General features: G+C 37.8%; 1 protein-coding gene across 1 annotated transcript in view; it reads right to left on the reverse strand.

Moving 5' to 3' along the window:
• Positions 1-23,414, reverse strand: part of MIX23 (mitochondrial matrix import factor 23) — a 38,542-nt gene that overhangs the window by 11,854 nt on the left and 3,274 nt on the right. The window contains exon 2 of the mRNA XM_074214648.1: positions 5,457-5,582. Within this exon, the coding sequence (XP_074070749.1) occupies positions 5,457-5,582 (126 nt within the window). The remainder of the gene's footprint in view (positions 1-5,456; positions 5,583-23,414) is intronic.

A 23,414-nucleotide genomic window follows, 5' to 3' on the forward strand; every position in this document is an offset into this window, starting at 1 on the left:
GAAAAAAGGCAAGAAAGTCAGTCTTAAAAATGCGGAATTTCTGGCGAACTATAATAATCAAAGGCTGGAGGAAGAAAAAGACCTATTTTGTTTCTATAGAATTTGCCTTTTTCATTCCTCTTTCCTTCCTCTAACTTCTTTTCCCCTCTTCCTCACCCTGCCTTTTATAGTTCATGTTTTTTCCTCTGAATACATGGCATTCATTCTTTCCCTTCTTTCTATCCTATTCTTTCGATATCATTTTCTCTTATTTTGAGCAGAGAAAGGTGGCTAAAGGAGGAGTAGGAGACATCTAAAGGGGGCCGTTAGGCATGCTTCCCAGTGTTATCCTTTCCCTCCTCTCATCTTTCTTTTTCTTCTCTTTGTGACACAGTGGTAGAACTAAATAATTAAGATGTGTTGTGGAGATCAGACCTTTGATCTATTTATTTATTATTATCACAGTTTACTCCAGATGATAATTTAATTGGTGTAGGAAATTCCTGGTAAGCAACCTCTACAAATACAGCTCTTCAACTGTTCTGCAATTTATACTCTTGGAGAGCTGCCTGGGGGCATTGGGAGGTTAATGTCTTTCACAGGGTCACACTCCCAGTATGTATCAGGTAGAACTTGAACTCAGGTCTTCTAGACTCCTCAGCACTGTTCTCTATCCACCACACAGCTCTGCTTCTCAATTCTGTCTACATTCATATAAAATCCAAACATGAATGATATATGCTTTACATTTTTCAAAACATCTGTGAGAGTACCTGGGGAGTCCCCAAACAGATGGGGACAAATAGATGAGGTAGGAAGAAATGTCCCCAGATCAAAAAGGCCAACAGGCTTGTCACAAGCAATTCAACCCCTTGGGAATTCTGTCATACTAAAATTGCCATTATAGAAGTAAAAGATAATTTAAAAAAGACGGACAACTAGATGTGAGGAAGTTTAAATGGGAAATTGAATCTTTTTTTTTTTAAGGTTCTTTTGCAAGGCAACGAGGGTTAAGTGGCTTACCCAAGGCTACACAGCTATGTAATTATTGTCTGAGGCTGGATTTGAACTCAGGTACTCCTGACTCCAGGGCCGGTGCTCTATCCACTGCGCCACCTACCTACCCCCAGGGAAATCTAATATTAATGGTTGGTAAATTGAAGTTCTGAACCCAGAGTTTTGTGTGAATACTTTTAAAATCAATGAAAATATTTTTGAGAAAAACAGCACTAGTGTTCAATAGCAGACAGAGGGAATTATTCCATATATTCTATCAAAGTTGAACTTGGGTCTTCACTCCACCTCCCATACCATTTTTCAACCTATTGCTTTTTTTAAAATTTAATGTAAATTTTTTATTTATTTAAAGCAATTTAAGGCAAGATTAAGTGACTGCCCATAGCTAGGCAGTTATTAAGTGTCTGAGGTCACATTTGAACTCAGGTCCTCCTGACTCCAGGGCTGGTACTCTATCCATTGTGCCAAGTAGCTGCCTCCACCTATTGCTTTTTAGTCACTGCCTTATAGCAGTATTTATTTCCCCTAAAATGGGAGAAAGTCAGTACTGAATTAGAACATCTTAACTTTTTGGATCAGTTGGATAAGCCTTCTCCAACAATCCAAATATTTACCATCTTGGAATCTTTGTTCAGTCAATCTTTAAAAAAACAACAACCAGTTAACATGTTTCTGTTGTGATATCTTCTGGGATTTAAAATCCATTTGAAATAATTTTTCAAAATAAGTAACAACAGGGGAGGCTAGGTGGCGTAGTGGATAAAGCACCGGCCCGCCGGAGTCAGGAGTACCTACCTGGGTTCAAATCCGGTCTCAGACACTCAATAATTACCTAGCTGTGTGGCCTTGGGCAAGCCACTTAACCCCATTTGCCTTGCAAAAAAAAACTAAAAAAAAAAATAAGTAACAACAAGGGAAGAAGCAATGCATATTTCAGAAGCAAAATTAGGAATATTTATTCTGGAAAATGTGCTGTTTTAAAGAAAAAAATGTACTGAGGAGTATTTCAATTCTGGGTGACAAGGATGCTCATGTCAATAGTAATTATTTTGCATTTTAAGGTGTTTCTAAAAGTTCATAGGCTAGTTCATGGCCATTTATGACTATTCTAGAGGAAAAGAATGTAAAACTTAAGAAGATCAATGTGTTTAGGGTAGTATAAGTAGATCCAAGTAATCAGTATCTCATTAAGATAATATTCATTTTAGGGGCAGCTAAGTGCTGTCCTGGTCTTGGAGTCAGGAGGACCTGAGTTCAAATGTGACTCCAGATACTTAAGACTAATTTAGCTGTGTGACCCTGGGCAAGTCCCTTAACTCCAAGTGTCTTAGGAAAAAAAACAAACAAAAAACAAAATCTACTCCAAGATAAAAATCATTCTCACTAAGCTAATATGAACATATTCCTGTCAATACTGATCTCAAAAATCAGAGCCTCAAACACATTCCCTCCTCCCAATAGTTTCCCAGAAAGAAATATACTACCAGGAACTACTTTTAAAAACTCCAATATAGTGAAAAACAGTGAAAAACTAAATTACATCTTCAAGGAGATTTGTCCTCAAAGATCAAGGTTTTAGCACTTCTAAGCAGAAAGGAAAGATTAAAGGAATAAGTCAGTTGGAGAACCAATAAGAGAATACATATCAGGCCAGAGAGAAACATAAAAACTCCTATATGTCTACATTCAGTCCCACAGATTTCCTCTCTAGTTCTCATCCATACTTGTGATAATGTGTTATTTATAGAAGGACATGGGATTGAAAGGCATTCTCAAATTCATATGCAAAGCTGTTCATCACATAAATTTATGCATATGTACACCTATGTAGATGAGTCTACAAATTTACAAGTAAACATATATACAATTTATATAAACCTTACCCAAATTCAAATAAGCATAACCATAACCAAACACATATATACATACATACATAGCTAGCTTACCTTAAGTTATATCCTTCATGTAGCCAGACATACATGGATTGACTAACCAGTAATTATCACATATTAAGATAGCTATTAATTTTCCCTCTAGTACAGGGTAGAGTTGGGCTTTTTTTTTTAACTTTTTTTTGGTATCACAGAACTCTCTGGTAGTCTGGTGAAAAAATCTATGGATTTCTCAGAATAATGCTTTTAAATGCATAAAATAAAATAAACAGGATTATAAGGGGGAACCAATTATACTGAAACAAAAATGATATTTTTCTCCCATCCAAGTTCCTAGACAATCTGATACCTTCCCACAGACTGCTGCTTTAACATTTGGCAGAGCTGCAGTTTCAGGTTCTCTGAGCATCCACCCCCTAGACCCCATGCCAATAATAGCAGAGGTCTTATACTTTAGGGCCTCTCTCCCAAGTCTGCTCATTGGAATTATGGGATAGCTGAGGGAGGTAACAGATAGTTTTACAGTTAACTTTTTCTAGAAACAACATCATTCTCAGACCCAGAGCTAGTGAAGAAGTATCAAGGACAATTCTGAGAACAAGGAACCAAAAGAACATTGGTGAAATTGTAGCTGCTACTGGTATCTGTTTCTTGCCCAAGTCAAGTTGAATACTCACATGGAAATACTGGCATAGGCAATTTGATTAGGAAGTCTTCTCTAACCCAAATCTACTAAGTACACAGGCAGGTTGTGTGATGGAAAGAACATCTCATAAGGGGTCAAAAGTCACGCTTTAGTGCTAGATATGTCACTGCCACTTTGTGACTTCAGACAAGTAACTTCACCTAACACTAAACTTAATACTTCTAGAAAACAAGGGGGTGGTTAAATGAATTCCAAGGAACTTCTCCAGCTCTTCAATCTATATTACAATCAATACATATTATTATGAAGGTAGCAGATATTCTAGGAATTTGCACACACAAAGATATACATCATACACAAAGACAGTTAAAGAGAAAAGATAAGTAGCAACTAAGAGGCTCCAGATTGGCCCAAGATAGCTAAATGAAAGAAGAAGGGAAGGGAAAGAAACTAAACTTATAGATAGATGATTCTTATAGATTAAGGTCCCAAGATAATAATGCAACAATTGTTCTTTCCTTTTTTGGTACGACCTCTGAATTTGTACATGGAAGGAGCTCCTCAAAGAGGAATTTCCTCTTCTGAGGCAGATCAACAATTGCTCTACAACTTTTAGTCCTAGAGAACTGTTTAGAGCACTGAGAGGTGAGTTGATCTGCCCAGATCACACAGCCAGGATGTGTCAGGGATGGGACTTAAATTTAAGCCTTCCTGACTGGGAGACTGACCATTTTGTTGAGTTACCTTGCAACAATATGCAATAATTGCAATGCAAAAAAAGAATAAATAATTAAATTCAAATTAAATTCAAAATTTAGATTGTTCTTAGTGCTTTAATAATTTTTTTAGGTCTTTTTTTTTTTGCAAGGCAAACGGGGTTAAGTGGCTTGCCCAAGGCCACACAGCTAGGTAATTATTAAGTGTTTGAGACTGGATTTGAACCCAGGTACTCCTGACTCCAGGGCCGGTGCTTTATCTACTATGCCACCTAGCCACCCCGTGCTTTTATAATTTTAAAAAAGACTTTGGTTTGTAAAAAAATGAAATCACCATAGTACTTCAAAGTCAAAGGAAAATTTGGCCTAAAATAAAGCAACTCATTTTGTTGAAACCAAATTTAGCATAAAGGATAATTTAAAAAATAAGTAATATTTTAAAATATCATTTGTCCTCTTGCTTCTAAAAAAAATAGAAAATCACTATCTAATTTTAATTTTGGTAGGGGCCCATTAAACATGAATGTTCTGATGTCCCAGAAGTAGGTTACTTTCCCTTTTGACTGTTTTGTAAATCCCAAACTCCTCTCTTAAAAGGGCTTGTCTGCTTTGCCCCAGTTGCTGCAATTTTTTTTTTTTTTGTGATGGATGCAAGAAGAAAATACAGGAAAAGGTGAGGAACTTCGATTTAACTTTTCTACCTACATAAATTCTCATTATTCTTTCAAATGCCTTGCAAAGCTAGTTAAGTATTACCATATTTAACATCAAATATATCGAACTAAATATTTCTATTATCATTGTCTTTTAAATCATGTATATGATTTGTCTATTTTGCAAGAATGTTAAGACCTTAGAGGAAAATCATGGAAAATTCCTTTCCCAATGCCAAAGAACACTACTAAACAAGTAGAGTCATGTTTAGGGATGGGTGTATAGGACATAGGACAAATACTGTTTCTCCAAATCATCACCACCATGGTTCTCATGTAGGAATTTATTTCTTCTTCACATCAAAAAAAGGTTTTTCTTTGATTCATAAAGGGTGGACCAGAATCTACTCTCAAATATGGACAAGAAAGTTTGGGGACAGTTAAGTAGCATCCCCCCTCCCAAAACTGAATTAAATAATTCATCTGTTTTTTATTTTATCTATACAGGAAAGTTAAGTGAAACTTGAAAGGGAGATCCAAAAGATACACTTACTGACTCATAAAGTTGTTTACAGGTTTTGCTGGCATCAATTTTTCCTGCAAAGGAAGCTGTTGGAACCGTAGTGTTTAATTCATGTACTATTCTGTCATCAATCGTCCTCATCACCTTGAGTAATTCCTATATGTATTTAAAAAATAAAAAGAATAATAGTCTGAATGAAAAGTTAGAGAGCAACTGAGAAGCAAAGCCAATAATAATGCATGGGGATATTTTTAGTCCCTTTATAAGAAGACTAGGAAAATTATGGCAAGCAGAGGAAATTATTGTTATTGCGAGTGCTGTTTAAAGTTAGTTAAGAATTGGGGTGCCTAGGTGGTGCAGTGGATAGAGCACCGGCCCTGGAGTCAGGAGTCCCTGAATTCAAATCTGGCCTCAGACTTAATAATTATCTAGCTGTGTGGCCTTGGGCAAGCCCCATTGCCTTGCCAAAAAAAAGAGTTATACTTGATGATCTTCCACTAAAATTCTGCTCAGTTGTAGCAGGGAGAGTTATGGCAACAGAGTATAAACTCTGGTAGGTCCTAGACCAACCTAGAATGGCTTTAAGCCCAAAACCAATGATGGATTATGGGTTTATAATACAAGGACCAAACACAACTACTTGATTTTGGAGAGGCTCTCCACCAGGTTGGCTTCCCTAGGGTGATGAATTTGTTGGGCCACAGCAACTCTTGAAAACTATTTACTGAATTAGAGAGGTAAAGCATATTTGAGATTAGAATATAATTACCCCTGAAAATATTTCAATCCCAAACTCCTCTCTTAAAAGGGCTTTTTTAAAAGACTTCTTTAAAAGACCATATTATGGTTATTTATTTGATAAAATACAATGTCCCCTGTTCTCAACTTTTCATTCATTCTTCAGCAACCATACATTGTATCTTGTCTGTTTTTTAAAATGATAGACAATAAGTTCATTTTTGTTTGTAGGAGGGAAAACCTTCCCCATCTGACTTAAGAAAATTTTTAAAGCAATCTCCAGATAAACTTAAGCCAAACACAAGTACAAATTACAAAGTTCAAAAAAATCAGAGATCTCTTTTATCTTTTATCAGAGATAGCAATTTGGTTGAGGATTATCTCAAATTCTTCAAATTTTGGGAGTGCCTTTTAGCCTTTTATTCAAATAGCTTTTACTCTTTGTCATCTGAGAGGAAGGGGAAGAAAACTGTTCTTTAAAGTTCTGCTGTTTTTCTCTAAGGCAGTAATATTCAAACTTTTCTCAGGTCTCTCTCTATAATAAATCTGAAACTCCTCCAACACCTAACTGAAATAAATATCAAACAGATGGTCTTGGAGAAGATAACAAAAGCTAACATTTGTATAACACTTTAAGGTTTGCAAAGCACTTTACGAATATTCTCTCATTTGATCCTCACAACAACCTTGAGAGGTAGGTGCCATTATATACTTCATTTTAAAGATGAAGAAGCTGAAACAAATGGAATTTAAATGATTTGCCTTGGGTCACACAGCAAGTGATTGCCTGAAGATGGATCTGAACTCATTTTTTTTTCGTGCCTCCAGGTCCAGAGCTCTAACCACCAAGTCAAGATGATGGGAGTAAAAGAAGACATAGTTCTTCACTTGCTACTCAACTATATTCCACCATGCCCCTTCCTTCTCCCCACCTCACTGTATAAACTAGGAATGATACGTAGAAACTTATTTGATAAACTATTACTTATCCAACTTAATATATTCAGATATTTCCCCTGAAATTAGCATCCAATTTGCATCTTTCCCTTTCTTCACTACCAATTTTCAGTGTCATTCATGTACTACTTGTCATACTACTAACATCTTCTATACTCTGGAATTTAGATTCCCTTCTTCAATACTTCATTAACACTTGCTAAGTCTAATGGCCTTTTCTCAGGCTTCATTATAGTCCTTGAAATAAACAGCCTTGAAAGGGCCTGCAAATCCAAATCGTTAAATAAAGATTAGCTTACAATGTCTAAAAACCAAACTCCTAAATGAAGTCTGCTTTGGCTTTAGAACATTGGCTTACTCAATGCACTCTGTTCATTTCTGCCTTTTTAGACTTTGCTCACAAAATTTTCTTGGCCTGGAATGACTTCCTCCAACCTTTGCCTAGCCAAATCCTATTTAACCTTCAACACTAAGCTTAAAACTCTCCTCTATGTAGACTGCCCTCATCAATTCAGCAGAGCATTAATATATACTTTTATTTTCACTAAATTCACCTATAGCCACATTACCTTGATTTCTTAACTTTAATGAACCTCTTTCACCCTTTTCTGAATATAGCATTATAGAACCATACTCTGTCTCCAGTCCATAGTGTTATGAAAATTTTTCCTTATAATACTTGAGTCAGGCAATTATTAATAAATTAGCAGCATCTCAAAATTGGGAAAGGGTAAAGTAAATTAGAAAGGGGGCTAAATTTACAGGCTTAAAAAGTTGTTTTCAGGTTTAACTGGCATTAATTTTCCTGCAAAGGAAGTAAACAGAACTGGAGTGTTTAATTTCTGTACTATTCTAGTCCTTGATTGTCCTCATCATCTTGATTAAATGATTCAGAAACCACTCTGTATACAGCTTGTGCAATCTGTGCGTGCATGCACGTATGTATGTGTCATACATGCATACACACATTCTATATATGGCTCTTCCTCTCCTCTAGAGTTTCACTGATGAAAAGAGGCCTTTATCTTTTTCTTTTTTTCGGTTTTTGCAAGGCAAATGGGATTAAGTGGCTTGCCCAAGGCCACACAGCTAGGTAATTATTAAGTGTCTGAGACCAGATTTGAACCCAGGTACTCTGGACTCCAGCAGGCCATTGCTTTATCCACTGCACCACCTAGCTGCCTCTAGGCCTTTATCTCTTAAAGCATTCCTTTCTACTTTTGAACAGATCTAACTTTAGTGAAGTATTTCCTCATATGTAAGTCAAAATCCCCTACTCCTAGCTCTATCCTCTGTGCCAAATGTCTCCATAAGACACAGCATGGTGTTCTATAGCATGGACAGCATGCTACTTCTGGAGTCAGGTCTAGGTTCAAATCTCAGTTCTGCTCTCTACTACCTGTAGGTCTCAGTCTTCCTATTTTTTACATGTAAAATAGTAACAATAATACCTGACATTTATATAGGACTTTAAAGTTTACAGTTTAAATATACCTCATTTGATCCTCACAACAACCCTGAGAAGATGGTACCATTATCATCCTTATTTCATAGATGAGGGAACTGAAAAAGGTTAAAGTTGACTTGCCCAGTACACAATGCTAGTAAGTGTCTGAGACAGGATTGGAACTCAGGTCTTCCTGACTCCAAACCCAGTCTTCTAAACACTAGTTCGCCTAACTTCCTATAAAATAGGATAGTTGAGCTAGATGGTCTTTAAGGTCTCTTCTAGTTGTAAATCTTATAAAATTCTTGAAAACAATTATTATCTCTTATTTTCCCACTTGAGCCCAGAGAGAATAAGTAACTTGCCCAAGGTAGTACAATTTTCATCACATCATTATAAACTAGCCAAGGGTATCTACCCTTCAAGATCCTTGCTCTGTGTTGTCTTCTTTCACAATCACCAGAAAAGGATAAAAATTCTCACTCTTCCCAACTATCACACCTCCTCTCCTAGGATATTTATCAAACTACTGTAAGAAAAGAAACTATTTCATAACAAATGGAGAAAGAAGATAGGAAAAGGGATATTTGGGTTATTCTGCTGCAAACTAACAAAGTGCTGCTGCTTATTGATCGGACATTAACATTAGAGAGGGGTTTCTGACAAGCTGACATGTGGAAAATCTCTTTAGGCCTGACCAAATCTGATGAGCATTACCAACTTATGGCAGTTCTGGAGAGAATAAGTAATTCTGAGAGAATGAAGGTAGAAAAGATTGCTATGGGGGGGCGGAGCCAAGATGGCTACAAGAAGGGATCAAGTCTTAAGAGCTCTCTGATAAAACTCATAAGCTAAGGATTCTAACTAAACTTTCCAGAGACAGAACCCACAAAGGGACCCAGTGAAGCAGTTCTCCTACCCAAGGTAACCTGGAAAAGAGCAGAAAGGCTCTGCTCCCCAGGGTCAGAGGGGTGGCCCACCAGAGGGGTGGCCCACCAGAGCGAAAGAACTTCAGCCTCCCGGAGGCAGCCCCAGGGCGCTGGGAGCCATGGCTAACAGCAGCGGGGGAGTCTCCTGAGTTGCACCCCAGGGGAGCACCGGGCACAAAGTGGGGGAACAACAGGGGACCTCAGCCAGAGCCAGCACCTGGAGCCCAGCCCTCAGGGCACACAGCCAGCAGCTTGGTCTTTGGGCAGTCCAGATATGGAAAGAGAAGCAGGAGGAGCCAGTAAGCAGGAGCCTCCAGGGCATGAGCCCATTGAGCTGAGGGAAGGGAGTGAAGAGAGACTGCAGAGTTCTTCTGTCCTCTGCCTCTGGAACAGGACTCCAGGGCTCTGACCACATTCAGATCCTGATCCCAGTCTAGGCCCTCCCCCGCCATAGAACAGCAGCGGCCCCCCCACCTCAGCCCCATGGCAGATGGGAGCACATATGGTTATTCACAGACCAGGAGGGAGGACAGAGCCTCACACACTGAGACCCTTGTGGGAGTGTCCCAAAAGCTCAGGAAGCACCCCAAAACCTGGCTCAGGCTGGAAAAATGAGCAAGCAGAGAAATAAGAGGAAGACTATTGAGAAATATTTTGCTCATGACCCCAAGAAGGATCAAAATACTCAGTCTGAAGATGAGGAAGCACAAGCTCCTGCATCTAAAGTCTCCAAGAAAAACAGAAATTGGGCTCAGGCTATGACAGAGCTCAAAAAAAAGACTTTGAAAATCAAATGAAGGAGTTGGAAGAAAAACTGGGAAAAGAAAGGAGAAAGATGCAGGAAAAACATGAAAATGAAGTCAGCAGCTTAGTCAAGGAAATCCAAAAAAAATGCTGAAGAAATAGCATGCTAAAAACCAGCTCAGGTCAAATGGATAAAACAGTTCAAAAAGTTACTGAGGAGAAGAATGCCTTAAAAAGCAAAATTGGCCAGATGGAAAAAGAGATAAGAAAACTCTCTGAGGAGAACAAATCCTTCAGACAAAGAATAGAATTCAGGGAGATTGATGAATTTACCAGAAATCAGGAATCAATACTTCAAAACCAAAAAAATGAAAAATTAGAAGAAAATGTGAAATATCTCATTGAAAAAACAACTGATATGGAAAACAGACTTAGGAAAGACAATTTAAAAATTATTGGAATACCTGAAAGTCATGATCAGGAAAAAAAAGCCTTGACATCATTTTCAAAGAATTACTACAGGGAAATTGCCCTGATATTCTAGAAGCAGAGGGCAAAATTGAAATGGAGAGAATCCACCGATCCCCCCCCCCAAGAAAGAGATCCCAAAAAACCAACCCCTAGGAATATTATACCCAAGTTCCAGAACTCCCAAGTCAAAGAGAAAATATTACAAACATCCAGAAGGACACAGCTCAAATATCATGGAGCTGCAGTCAGGATCACACAGGACTTAGCAGCAACTACATTGGAAGCTCGTAGGGCTTGGAATATAATATATCAGAAGGCAAAAGAGCTTAGAATGCAGCCAAGAATGAACTACCCAGCAAGGCTGAATGTCCTCTTCCAGGGGAAAAGATGGACTTTCAATGAACCAGGGGAATTTCAAATATTCCTTTTGGAATGGCCAGAGCTGAACGGAAGGTTTGATCTTCAGATACCGGACTCAGGTGAAGCATGGAGATTGGAGGAGAGGGGGAAAATATGAGCGACTTAATGAGGATGAACTGCATGTATTCCTGCATAGAAAAATGACACTGATAATACTCACATGAACCTCGTCAGTTAATAGAGCAGGTAGAGGGAGCTTTTATAGTTGAAGCACAGGAGAAAGCTGAATTCGAAGATAAAATATGGTGTAAAAATGGAGTCAATAGGAAAAAAAAAGGGAAATGTAATGGGAGAAAGAAAAAGGAGAGGGGGAATAGGCCAAGATATTTCATATAATAAGTTTTTTTTATTACTACAATGAGCTATTGCAATGATATGGAAGGAAGGAGGCAAGGGGGAATGAGGGAACCTTTGCTCTCATCAGAGATGGCTAGGAGAGGAAACAGCATATATACTCAATGGAGTATAGGCATCTGGAGTAAGAAGGGGGGGGGGAGCAGGGGGAAGGGGTGGGGATGTGAATAGAGGAGAGGATGGACCATGGGGGGAGAGTGGTCAGATATAACACATTTTCTTTTTTACTTCTTGCAAGGGGCTGGGATTGGAAGGCCTGTCCAGGACCATAGGGCCGGGTGGATTCTGGGCCTAAGGGGTGGTATGGGGGCTCAGGGCTTCTTGGCCCCAGGACCAAGGATCTGTCTGCTGCGCCACTCAGCGACCCTACAGCACAGTCAGAGTGAAAGGAGAGAGAAAATATAGTACATGGTAGTGGAGAAATAAGAAAGGAGAGGGAGTTGTGTTCAGCAATGGCAATGTTGGAAAAATATGGAAGTAACTTTTGTGATGGACTTACCATAAAGAATGTGATCCACCCATGACAGAGTTGTTGGTGTTAGAACAAAGACTGAAGCACATTTTTTATTATTATTATTTGGGGAGGGTGCAGGGCAAATGGGGCTGGGTGGCCTGCCTGGGGCCACATGGCAGGGTGATCTTTGGGTGCTCCTGACTCAAGGGCCAATGCTCTGTCTGCCACCCAGCCACCCCTACTATTATTACTATTTATTTTATTTTGGGTGGTTTTTTTTCTTCTTTTAGCTTTTTGCAGGGCAGTGGGGATCGGGTGGCTTGCATGTCACATAGCTGGGTGATTGTTGGGTCTACGGGGCTGGATGTGGGCTTGGGTGCTCCTGGCTCCAGGGCTGGTGCTTCGTCCATTGCACCACCTGGCCATACCTACAATTATTACTATTATTCTTTTTTTTTATTTTAATTTTTTTTCTCTCCCTTTACTTTATCGCCCAAGCAAGTCTATATTCAAGGGGGGAGGGGTATTTTGTTTACTCTTAAACAAGAATATTTTATTAATGTAAAAATAAACACATTTGTACAAAATGAGAATTAAAAGATAAAATTAAAAAAAAATAAAACTGGAAGAAAAAAAAGATTGCTATGAAGTCTCAACCTAATTGGGCTTTTATAGTTCATTTCACTGAACTCATCTGATGAGAAAGAATAAAGCAGAGACTTGAAGAATCAAATGCAAATTTTTTTTAGGTTTTTTTTTTTTTGCAAGGCAATGGGGTTAAGTGGCTTGCCCAAGGCCACACAACTAGGTAATTATTAAGTGTCTGAGGCTGGATTTGAACTCGGGTACTCCTGACTCCAGGGCCGGCGCTCTATCCACTGAGCTACCTAGCTGCCCCAAATGCAAATTTAATAGGTGATTTAGTAGATGATTTTTTTTCTTCTTTAGCTATATAGGGGAAAATATGATTAAAAGAAGGGATTGAACTAGGCAGACCAACTCTTATTTTCCTCTCATGTTTCCTGCCAGAAGTAATGGTCTTTCCCTGGAAGGAGAATAAATATGACTAATAGTTAATAAGTAAGGTAAAGGGGTGACTAGGTGGTGCAGTGGATAGAGCGCTGGCCCTGGAGTCAGGAGTACCCGAGTTCAAATCCAGCCTCAGACACTTAATAATTACCTAGTTGTGTGGCCTTGGGCAAGCCACTTAACCCTATTTGCCTTGCAAAAACCTAAAAAAAAAATAACCAAAGTAAAGAGATGGTCAGAGCACACCTTGCCATTCTTGATGAGCTCACATCACCTCTTCCAAAGGACATGTATCCTCACACATTGAGAGAACCACTGAACAGTTGGTAAGCTATCCATTTAGCATCTAGGTGATTCAGTGACACAGCCCTGGTCCTTGAGTCAGGAAGACCCAGGTTCAAATCCAGGCTCAGACACTTACTGTATGACCTTAAGGAAGTCATTTCACTTCTCTGTAAAATGGGGGCTCATCATGCGACTTAGCTTTTAGGGTTGTGGTAAGGGCCAAGATAATATTTGTGACTTGTGCTGAGCACAGTGCCCAGCACATCCGATAATATTTGTGACTTTTGCTGAGCACAGTGCCCAGCACATCCTAAGTGCTTATAAATACTTATGCTTTTGTCTCTGCCATCCCTCCAAGCTACAGTGGATAATGGTAGAGTTATCACAGGATTAGAGAAGAACAAATATCTGGGTTGTTAATAAAGGTAGAAAGCAGACCACAAAGTAGAATGAGCCTGAGCTTGATTTATAACCATAAGTGAATTGACAATATCCTTGTTTTATCAAACACCTCCTATAGCTCCTTATTTGCCTCCAGGATCAAATATAAAGTAACCCTTCACAATCTGGCCCCTTCCTACCTCTCATTCCTACCACTTACTCTACAGCCCAGACAAAATGGCCTATAAGTTACCCTTCCTACACCATGCCTAGAAGGCTTGGGCTTTTAACTCTATTTAGAATCCATGACTTCCCTTAATACTGAGTTGAAATGCCATCTTCTCCAGTTCTAAAAAACTTGTGATGGAAAATGTAAGTCTGAATGCAAAACAAAGCATATACTTTTTTCACTTTTATAAAAATTTGGTTTTCCCTTTTGTTCTGATTCTTTTTTTTACAACCTGACTAATATGGAAATATATTTAACAAGATTGTGCCATATAACCTATACCAGATTTTTCTTGGAGAGGAAGAAGAGAATGGAAGAAGGAAGAACATTTTACAAAAATGAATGCTATCTTTACCTGTAATTGAAAAAGAAAATACGGGGCAGCTAGATGGTTTAGTGGATAGAGCACTGGCCCTGGAGTCAGGAGGACCTGAGTTCAAATCTTGCCTCAAACACTTAATAATAACTTAGCTGTGTGACCTTTGGGCAAGTCACTTAACCTCATTGCCTTGTCTTGCCAAAAAAAATGTATTATTCAGATAAAAAAAATAAAATATTCTCCTTTCTAAGAAGCTACTCTAGTAATCTGTCCTAGTGAGGTTACCTTGTAGCTATTCTTGGATGTACCTAATTTACAGGTTCTCTCCTTTAATAAATTGTGAGCTCCTTGAGAAAAGAGACTGTTCTTGCTTTTCAATTTGTATCTTCCAAATTCAGTTCAATGTCTAAAAGAAGAACTCAATAAATTTTTTTTTGATTGATTCAGTTCTTAGAAAACTTTATAACAATTACTAAAGGGATTGTTGTTGTGAGTGCTGTTCAGTAGTTTAGAAGAGAGTACAACTGGACAGATCTGGAGCTGGATGTTTAGTTAAACCCAAAGGACAGTCTTTAACATTTCCATTTTAACCCAGCACCTCTCTAACAGAATTTTCCAGAGACCTGTGTTTGAGCTAGTCTAGTTTAATATTTAATTAAAAGAATATGTGGTATGCTTCATAAAACTGCAGAAGGCCCAAATGGGGTAGGGAAAGCTAAACCTCTGAATTAAAGACTCAATATCTTGAGAGGTTAGAATAGTGCGCTATACTGAGTAAGATCTATACATATACACACACATACACATATATATATATATATATATGTATGTATATGTATATATATAGTATGTAAGTATGTAGATAGGCATATGCTCCGTGTGTGTGTTCAACAGAGATAACTTCACAAGATGGAAAAGGCATAGCTAGATAGCAGTTCATTTGAGAAAAATCTGAGTCTAAGTATATGACAAGCTCAATACAAGTAAAGCACATGATATATATATATATATGTATATATATAAACATATATATTTATATCTGACAAGCAAGAAAGCTAATGCAGCCCTAGGCTGCATTAAGATAGGCATAATTGGGGTGGCTAGGTGGCGTAGTGAATAGAGAACCAGCCCTGGAATTAGGAGTACCTGAGTTCAAATCTGGCCTCAGACACTTAATAATTACCTAGCTGTGCGGCCTAGGGCAAACCACTTAACCCCACTGCCTTGCAAAAACCTAAAAAAAAAAAAAAAAAAAAAAAAGATAGGTATAATCAGGCATCTGGAGTTCTGCGTTCAGTTCAATGTTCAGTTCTGGAGTCCTTCTGGCAGGACTCTTAGAAGCTGAAAAGCATCCAGAGGATAATCAGAATGGTGAAAGCTCATTGTAAGGTGCTGAGCCTGGAGGAGGAAGATATGATTCCTCTCTTAAGGTATCTGAAGAACTATCATAATGGAAGAGGGATTGCTCTGCTTGATCCTCAGGAGGTGAAAGCAGGAACAAAGGTCAGAAGTTGCAAAATTTTAGGCTTAATATAAAGAAAAACTTCCCAAGTGGAATGGGCTACCATGAGAGACAGTTTCCTTCTCTCTAGCGATCTGTAGGGTATTCGCTTGTCAGACATATTAAAGAAGGAATTCTTGGTTGGGGATGAGATGGGCAAGCTCCCCTTCCAACTTTGAAAATCTATAAGATTCTATTTGGATTTTTGGAGCATAGTTTAATATAGGAATAATGAGCTTTCTACCAGAGATGGGGTGTATCTAAAGAGATCTAGTAAAAATTTGTCTGGAGTCTTATAAATTTCATCTAAAGGACTTTAAATTGAAAAGGGAAGGGGAAGAAAAAAATAGTCACACACACACCAGACAACATAAAAAGTAGCTAAATTCAGGAGAAAGGCACCTCAGTAGGAAAGACTATGAAGATTCAGATGAATTTTTCAAAAGATATATACTGTTTTAAGGCTTTGGAATATTGTAAGTCTTTGCCCATTTTATGTCCTTTGATGCTTGCTGCTGCTGCTTGTCCTTCATTCTTGAAGAAGACTGTGATGCTCTGTCATGCAAGTGAATTAGATTTAAAGGGGAGTTGGGGGGCAGAGGAGAGGAGAAGAGGGTATATGTGTAAAGTCACCAGTCTCACTTTCTCCTTTGGAGCTACCTGGGCCCAGTGGCCACAGATGGATCAGGGCAACTGGAGGTGGCCCTGGATACAATGGGAGACCTTGGCCTTTTTAAGCTAAGATCTTTAACAGGTCTCAGTTTGACTGAGGCAATGTCCAGTCAGTGATCAGGTTAGGTAAGAAAGAAATGTGGCAGAGAATGGCCTCTTTAAACTAGTCCAAAAAAAAAAATCATTCTAGGAGGGAAAGACCCAAAATTTCTGGCCCAAAGAGAAACAATTGGTATTTACATTCAGAGTCAATCAGGGCCCCAAAACTGACCAAGTGAATAGATTCAATAGAAGAGGTATAAAAAGCACCTGACTTGAAAACTACAACTACTCAATCCTAGGTAGGAAAATTCAGTAAAGTGTATCTGCAGTCATACAATATGGATCTGCTCGCCAATTGCTAGTTGCACCACTTTGGGTGCCCCATCCTCTCCAGAGCTTATATATCTGTAAAATAAAGAGTTTGTAATAAATTGAAAGTACTAATGTATCCCTATTTTAAGGAAACCATTATAAGAAAATCTTAATTTAGAAAAATAATTTACAGAAATTATTCTTTAAAAACCAGCATTTATAAGATTATTAGAACTGAAGTTATACTAAAATATATCAATGGCTACTAAAAGCTTTAATTAGGATTTTTTAAAAGACTTCTAAAAGTTGGAATTATCTAAAAGCAGAAGGGATCTACCATGAGATAGAAGCAAAAATAGAATTTTAATCCATCCCTAGGCAGTTTGCTTCTATTTCCCTTAGCTTAAAATCATAATCTAGAGCAACTCCAGATCTCTATCTCCAATGCCTGTATTGTAACCTTTCCATCTCCAGACTATCTTATTATTACCTCCAACTGAGCTTAACAGTCATTCCTCTTTCTTACTTTTCTATTTTCTATTTTCACCATTAACCCAGTCACCTTGATTTGAAACTTTGGAGTTATTTTTGGATCATCCTTCTCTCCCCCACATTAGCTTTCTGTTCTGTGCCTTCAGTTTTATAGCTCCCACCCTAATACAGGCCATAATGAACTACAGCAATAGTTTCCTAATACGACTTTCTGCTTCCATCATTTTCCTTTTCCAACCTTTCCTTTATGCTTATCTTTCTTATATTTGTAGGAAGTGTATTTGAAGATACACTTATTTTTCAAATATGATATCCCTGTATATGGTCATATTACTCTTGTTAAAGTCCTCTAATTTCCTACTGTCTAAACTAGTAAATCTCAAATTTCTTGTCTGACATTCAGAACCCTCCACAATCTATAACTTCCCTTTTGGGATTCTTAATTTTATTTTGCATGTCCAAACAAAGCAGATTACAAAGCATATTCTGTACATAAACCCTCGTTTGTCACAAAAATCAATTAGAGAGAGAGAGGAAGGCAAATTGGGCCATCTTTTGTCTCAATTCTTACCCTAACCCTTAGTCATTAATGGATGTTGCCTCAAAAAAAAAGAGATCTAGGAAAGATTTTAATTTGGGAAGATCCTGATTACCCATAGAATTCTGGGTCATCATCAGTCATCTTGACTTTTGCATTTGCCAATGAACTTCAATGACTCTAGAGGACTTTTTTGCAGCTCTGCCTTACTTCAATCCAATTCACCTCAAGGCTATATATCAGCCTCAAGATGTCATTTGTCCTCTTTGAAAGGAAAAACAATAACATGCATTTATGCTGAATGTTTACAAAATTTTCCCTTCCTCCCTCTCCCCAATATTCATTTCCCTTTTAAAGACACAGTGTCACAGTTGGATAAAGCACCAGCCCTGGAGTCAGGAGGACCCGAGTTCATATCTGACCTAGGATACTTAATGATTACCTAGCTGTGTGACCTTGGGCAAGTCACTTAACCCTACTTTATAAAAAAATAAAATAAAATAAATAAAGACCAGCTCAAGTCCTATCTCTTCAATGAAGCCTTCTTATCCAGTTAGTAATGATACTTTTCTCATCAGGTGTAATTTTATTTACAATTCTTGTGAACTTTTAACTGAAAAAGGTATTTATTAAGCGCAACTGCAGTAAATAATGGCAAGGAGAAAATATTTATATAACACTTCCCTTTTACTCAGAGAACTTTCAGGATAAGACAAAAAACAAAAGTATGTTAAGGAGTTGCAAGATACTATTTTATAAGATCTGAGGGATCTTCTTTTCTGAAGGTGATTTAAAAAACCTTCCTAGAAGTAGAAGATACTATTTGATTTGAGTTATAAAGAATTTACACCAAAGAATAAATAACTGATATTCTCTCCATACTTGGTTTAATAGCAAAGGAATTAATGCCCATGGGTTAAGACAGAAGTTGAGGGGGTCATAAAAAGGTAAAGCTAAGAACCCTAATTCTCTTACCTTTCAGAATTGCCTAGTTTCAGTCTCATTACTTTTAACTCTTTATACAAATTACATGTGTTTGCGTATTTTTACCTACTTCCCAGAAGTAAAATATATAGAACAAAGAAAACTATACATAAAAAGTACACAAAGTGCTTCCTTATAGATGTTATATAGCTAATTATTGTGTGTTATATCTTTAAAGAGATATGTGTGAAAAGTGTTATAGCAGAAAGGCAAGTCAGAATATAGTACTATCACAAACTTGCTTTATGAGCTTGGGCAAGGCAACTTCTTTAGGCCTCAGTCTCCTCATCTATAAAAAATGACAGAGTTGGATTAAATGATCATCACTTCAACTCTAAAATTCCAAGATTCTTGTTAAAAATGAAGGTTTCCAAAAATTCTGTAGAATATCTGTCTGAGTTGGTGCCATTAGTTTTATGTACAGAGTAGGAACTCAAATTGAACCTTAGAGCATCTTAAATCTTTCCTCACTTCCTTCTCAGAGTTTCTATAATAAGGAAGACCCAAACCAGAAAGGATAGTTAATCCTTGCTAAGGCCTTGCTTTTCTTATCCACAAAACAACCCATTCTTAGTAATAATTATTCAATTAATAATATTTTATAGATAACAAAAATAGTGGAGAAATAATTTATTTTTTAAAAGATGATCAAGAATAGTATGGCAGTGCCTATTCAAAGACAGGTAAACTGGGGGCAGCTAGGTGGTACAGTGGATAGACCACAGGCCCTGGAGTCAGGAGGACCTGAGTTCAAATCCAGCCTCACACACTTAATAATTACCTAGCTGTGTGGCCTTGGGCAAGTCACTTAAACCCATTTGCCCTGCAAAAACCTAAAAAAAAAAAAAAGATAGGTAAACTGAATGTTGTGTCATCAACATAGTATGTCATAATTATGTTGTTATAACGGAAATTTGTTACTCTTATGTTTTAGAAAAAAATTCAGTTCAAACAGTTATCATGTCTTCAACATACCAGGCATTGTTAGAAGGGTTAGAAATACAAACACAAAAATGAAAACTATTCCTTTTCTCAAAGAGAAAAACATATGCAAATAGATAAATAAATACAGAGTAACTGTGGGGCAATCACTAACAACTGATGATAATGAAAAAGGTCTTTTGCAGGAGAGATGGCACCTAAAATTAGTATTGAATGGAGCCAAAGAATAAGAGGTGATGAGAAATAATTACAGGAATGGGGAAAGCCTGTGTAAGGGCATAGGAATAGGTGACAGAATGTTACGTAAGGAGAATGGGGAAATAATGCTTGTTGTGGTTTGTTCTTTATTCTGGAAGAAGACCATGATAATAGGGAGGATGCCATGACATGCAAGTGAACAGCATTTGATTGAGGGGCTGCTGTATAAAGTTACCAGACTCACTTTCTCCTCTAAATAGCTACTATTTGGGTCCAGTGGCCAGATATGGGGATCAGGACCACTAAAGATGGCCCTCAATGCAACCTCAGCCTTAAGTGAAGGGCTTTAACAGATCTCAGAGATCTCAGTTGGACTGAGGTAACACCATATAGGGATTAAGGCCACATAAGAAATCAGGCAAAGGATTGCTTTTATCTAATAGGCTCAGTGAAGAGGGATTGAAGATGAAGAGGGACAAGCTCCTCCTCAACAGGAGATAAAAATAAAGGGCACAAGTAGTAGAGTTGATCTTATCTAGTAGGATCCTTTGAGATTGAGGAGAGAATAGAAAATAATATTGAGGGGATCTGTGCTTTAGAGATTATCTAGTCTAGAACCATCACTTTTACAGATGAGAAAACTTGAGGCCCCAAGAGATGAAAGTGCCTTGCCCAAAGTCATTCTAGGAGCCAGAATTCAAACTCAGGTCTTCTGACTCCAAATTCAGTTATTTCTACTCTACCATATAACTAGAATACAGGAAAAAGAAGTATAAGCAAATTGTAACTCTAAAGAATTTTTTGAAATTCTTTTAAAGAATGAGGAAACATTTTAAGGAAGAGGAAACCAAGGCTGAGGGAACTGAAGTTAAATTGCTCAAGTTCATAACTAGAATGTCCTTCCTTTCCACTATGTATTTTTAATGTAATGAAATAAAATACTGATGAAAAAACAATGTTGCAACATGTCTGCTTATAAAACAGAACATAATTTTATATACTTTTGGAAAAATAATGACCATTTAAAAAAATCTAATAAAAGGACAGTCCCAAGCCAAACCAAAGTCTTTGTAGTAGTATATAAACTCTCTTGGATTGCAGAAACCAATTCATTTTTAATTGCTGCATCCTAGCTTGGTGACAACTCAAATCTAAATGTATATCACAAGAGATCAATTGAAAGGATAAACAACCCCATTACTCATGTGGAGAGAAGGTAAGTAATATTATTTTCCTATATAAAGAGCCACTCATTGAACTGCTTCAGTCATTCTGTAAAGAAATTTGGAACTATGACCAAAAAACTTTTATATTATGCCTGTCATTTGACCCAGCAATACAGTTACTAGTACAATACTCCCAAGGAGATCATATAAAGAAGAAAAGGACCCACACTTACAAAATATAGCTCTTTCTATATTGGCAAAAAATTGGAAACTGAAATGTCTATCAATTGGAGAATGGCTGACCAAGTTCTAGAATATGACTGTTATGGAATACTATTGTGCTATAAGAAATGATTAAGAAAAAGTTCTGGGACAATTTGTAGGAATTGATGCAGAGTTGAATTGAGAAAAACAAAGAAAACAATTTATAACAACAATTTTGTAAAGACAAAAAATTTTGAAAGACTTGGGAACTCTGATCCACCACAATTTTAGAGGATTCATGATGAAACAAGCTGCAGGCCTCCTGATAAGACAGATGGCATTGCTATTGTCAGAAGATTGTTCTGATAACAATGGAAATGTCAGGGGTCTGGAAAGCAAATGTCTAGTATTAGCTATGCCACCAAAGAGCAGTGTAATGGTGATCAAAGTATTTCACCTCTCAGGGTCTCTACTAGCTTTCTCATTCAAGAAGGCTGAATCAGATGAAGATATCTTCTAATTGAGAGATTGCTTACATGATATACAGAAGAGTTAGTTATAAGAAAACAATCATGGCTAAGAAATCAATTAAGAGAAGACAGTAGTAATGGAAGGTGAAAAACGTGTATATTTTGGATGACTTAGGAAAACAGCAAATATAGTTTTCAAATATGACCTACAAAGAGGTTTAGGCCCATAGCAGACTAAGGCAAGGGCTCACATGAACTCTTCCCCAATTCATTCCATTAAATAATGACTAAAAAAATTCTAGAGTGGCAGAACCCACAAAAAGATTTGAGCTGGAATGGGGTGGCTAGGTGGTGCAGTGGATAAAGCACGGGCCCTGGAGTCAGGAGTACCTGGGTTCAAATCCAGTCTCAGACACTTAATAATTACCTAGCTGTGTGGCCTTGGGCAAGCCACTTAATTCCATTTGCCTTGCAAAAACCAAAAAAAAAAAAAAAAAAAAAAAGATTGAGTTGGAACAATTTCCAGCCCAAACAACTTGGAAGATCTGGAGGAAGGGTCTGATGTACTTGGGTGAGATAGGAACACATAGCATCAGGGAGCTGTGGCTGCGCGGATTGGCTCCAGCAATCCAGAAACAGACTCATGGGGTGATTTAGTCAGTGACAATGGGTGCCCAGTTCTAGAGATTGCCAAAGACAATCTGGAAGGTCAGCAGGAAGTTTGCCACACTGGGGTGAAATTAAATTGGAGCACAGTCCAGCACAGGCCAAGGGATGCAGACAAGGCACAAGCCTCAGAAGTCATTGAATTCGCAGAAAGCTGCTTCCAAAGCTCTTAGTCAATGGTTTGCTAAACAGGTTAGGAGATAACAGGAGTTTCTTTGCTCTCACTGAGGCAGGACTCTTGCTTTGCTCACATTCAGATGTAGGTTGCAGTCTTGGGTTCCAGTCCCAGGAAGAGGAACAGAAGCAGAAAAAGGCTTCCTGCTGCAGTGGAGCAGCGACCCTCCTTACAGACCCAGGGCAGAAAGAAGTGCTTGTGGTCACACACAGACCAGAGCACAGTTAAACCTCTCCTTAGATCATAAGAAGAACAACTGAAAATAAGGTCCCAAGAAGTATTTCTAAATAGTTGCAAAAAATCCCAAAAGTTTGGGACAGGCTCACCCTTCACCCTGGAAGCAGAGTCCCACCTTAACAAAAAGTTAAAATCTATAGTCTGGGGAAATGAGCAAGCAATACAAGAAAAAAAAATCTGACCATAAAAAGTTACAATGGTCGTAAGGAAGATCAAAAGATAACAAAGTCAAACTTCTATATCCAAAACCTCCAAGAAAAATATGAATTGATCTCAGACCATGTAAGAGTTCAAAAAGGACTTTGAAAATCAAGTAAGGGAGACAGAGGAAAAATTGGGAAAGAGAAATGAGAAAGATGCTGGGGAAATTATGAAAATTGAGTCAGTTGAGAGCTTAGAGAAGGAGACACAAAGTCAATGAGGAGAAGAATACTTAAAAAAGTAGAATGGATCACAAAAGCTCACTGAAAAAAATAATTCCTTATAGAATTGATCAAAGGGAAGCTGATGACTTTGTGAAAGATCAAGAAACAATAAAACAAAATCAAAATAATGAAAAACTAGAAGAAAATGTGAAATAATAACTCATTGCAAACACTGATCTAGAAATTAGATCCAGGGGAGATAATTTA

This window comes from Macrotis lagotis, chromosome 1 (assembly GCF_037893015.1).
Source record: "Macrotis lagotis isolate mMagLag1 chromosome 1, bilby.v1.9.chrom.fasta, whole genome shotgun sequence".
NCBI lineage: Eukaryota > Metazoa > Chordata > Mammalia > Peramelemorphia > Peramelidae > Macrotis > Macrotis lagotis.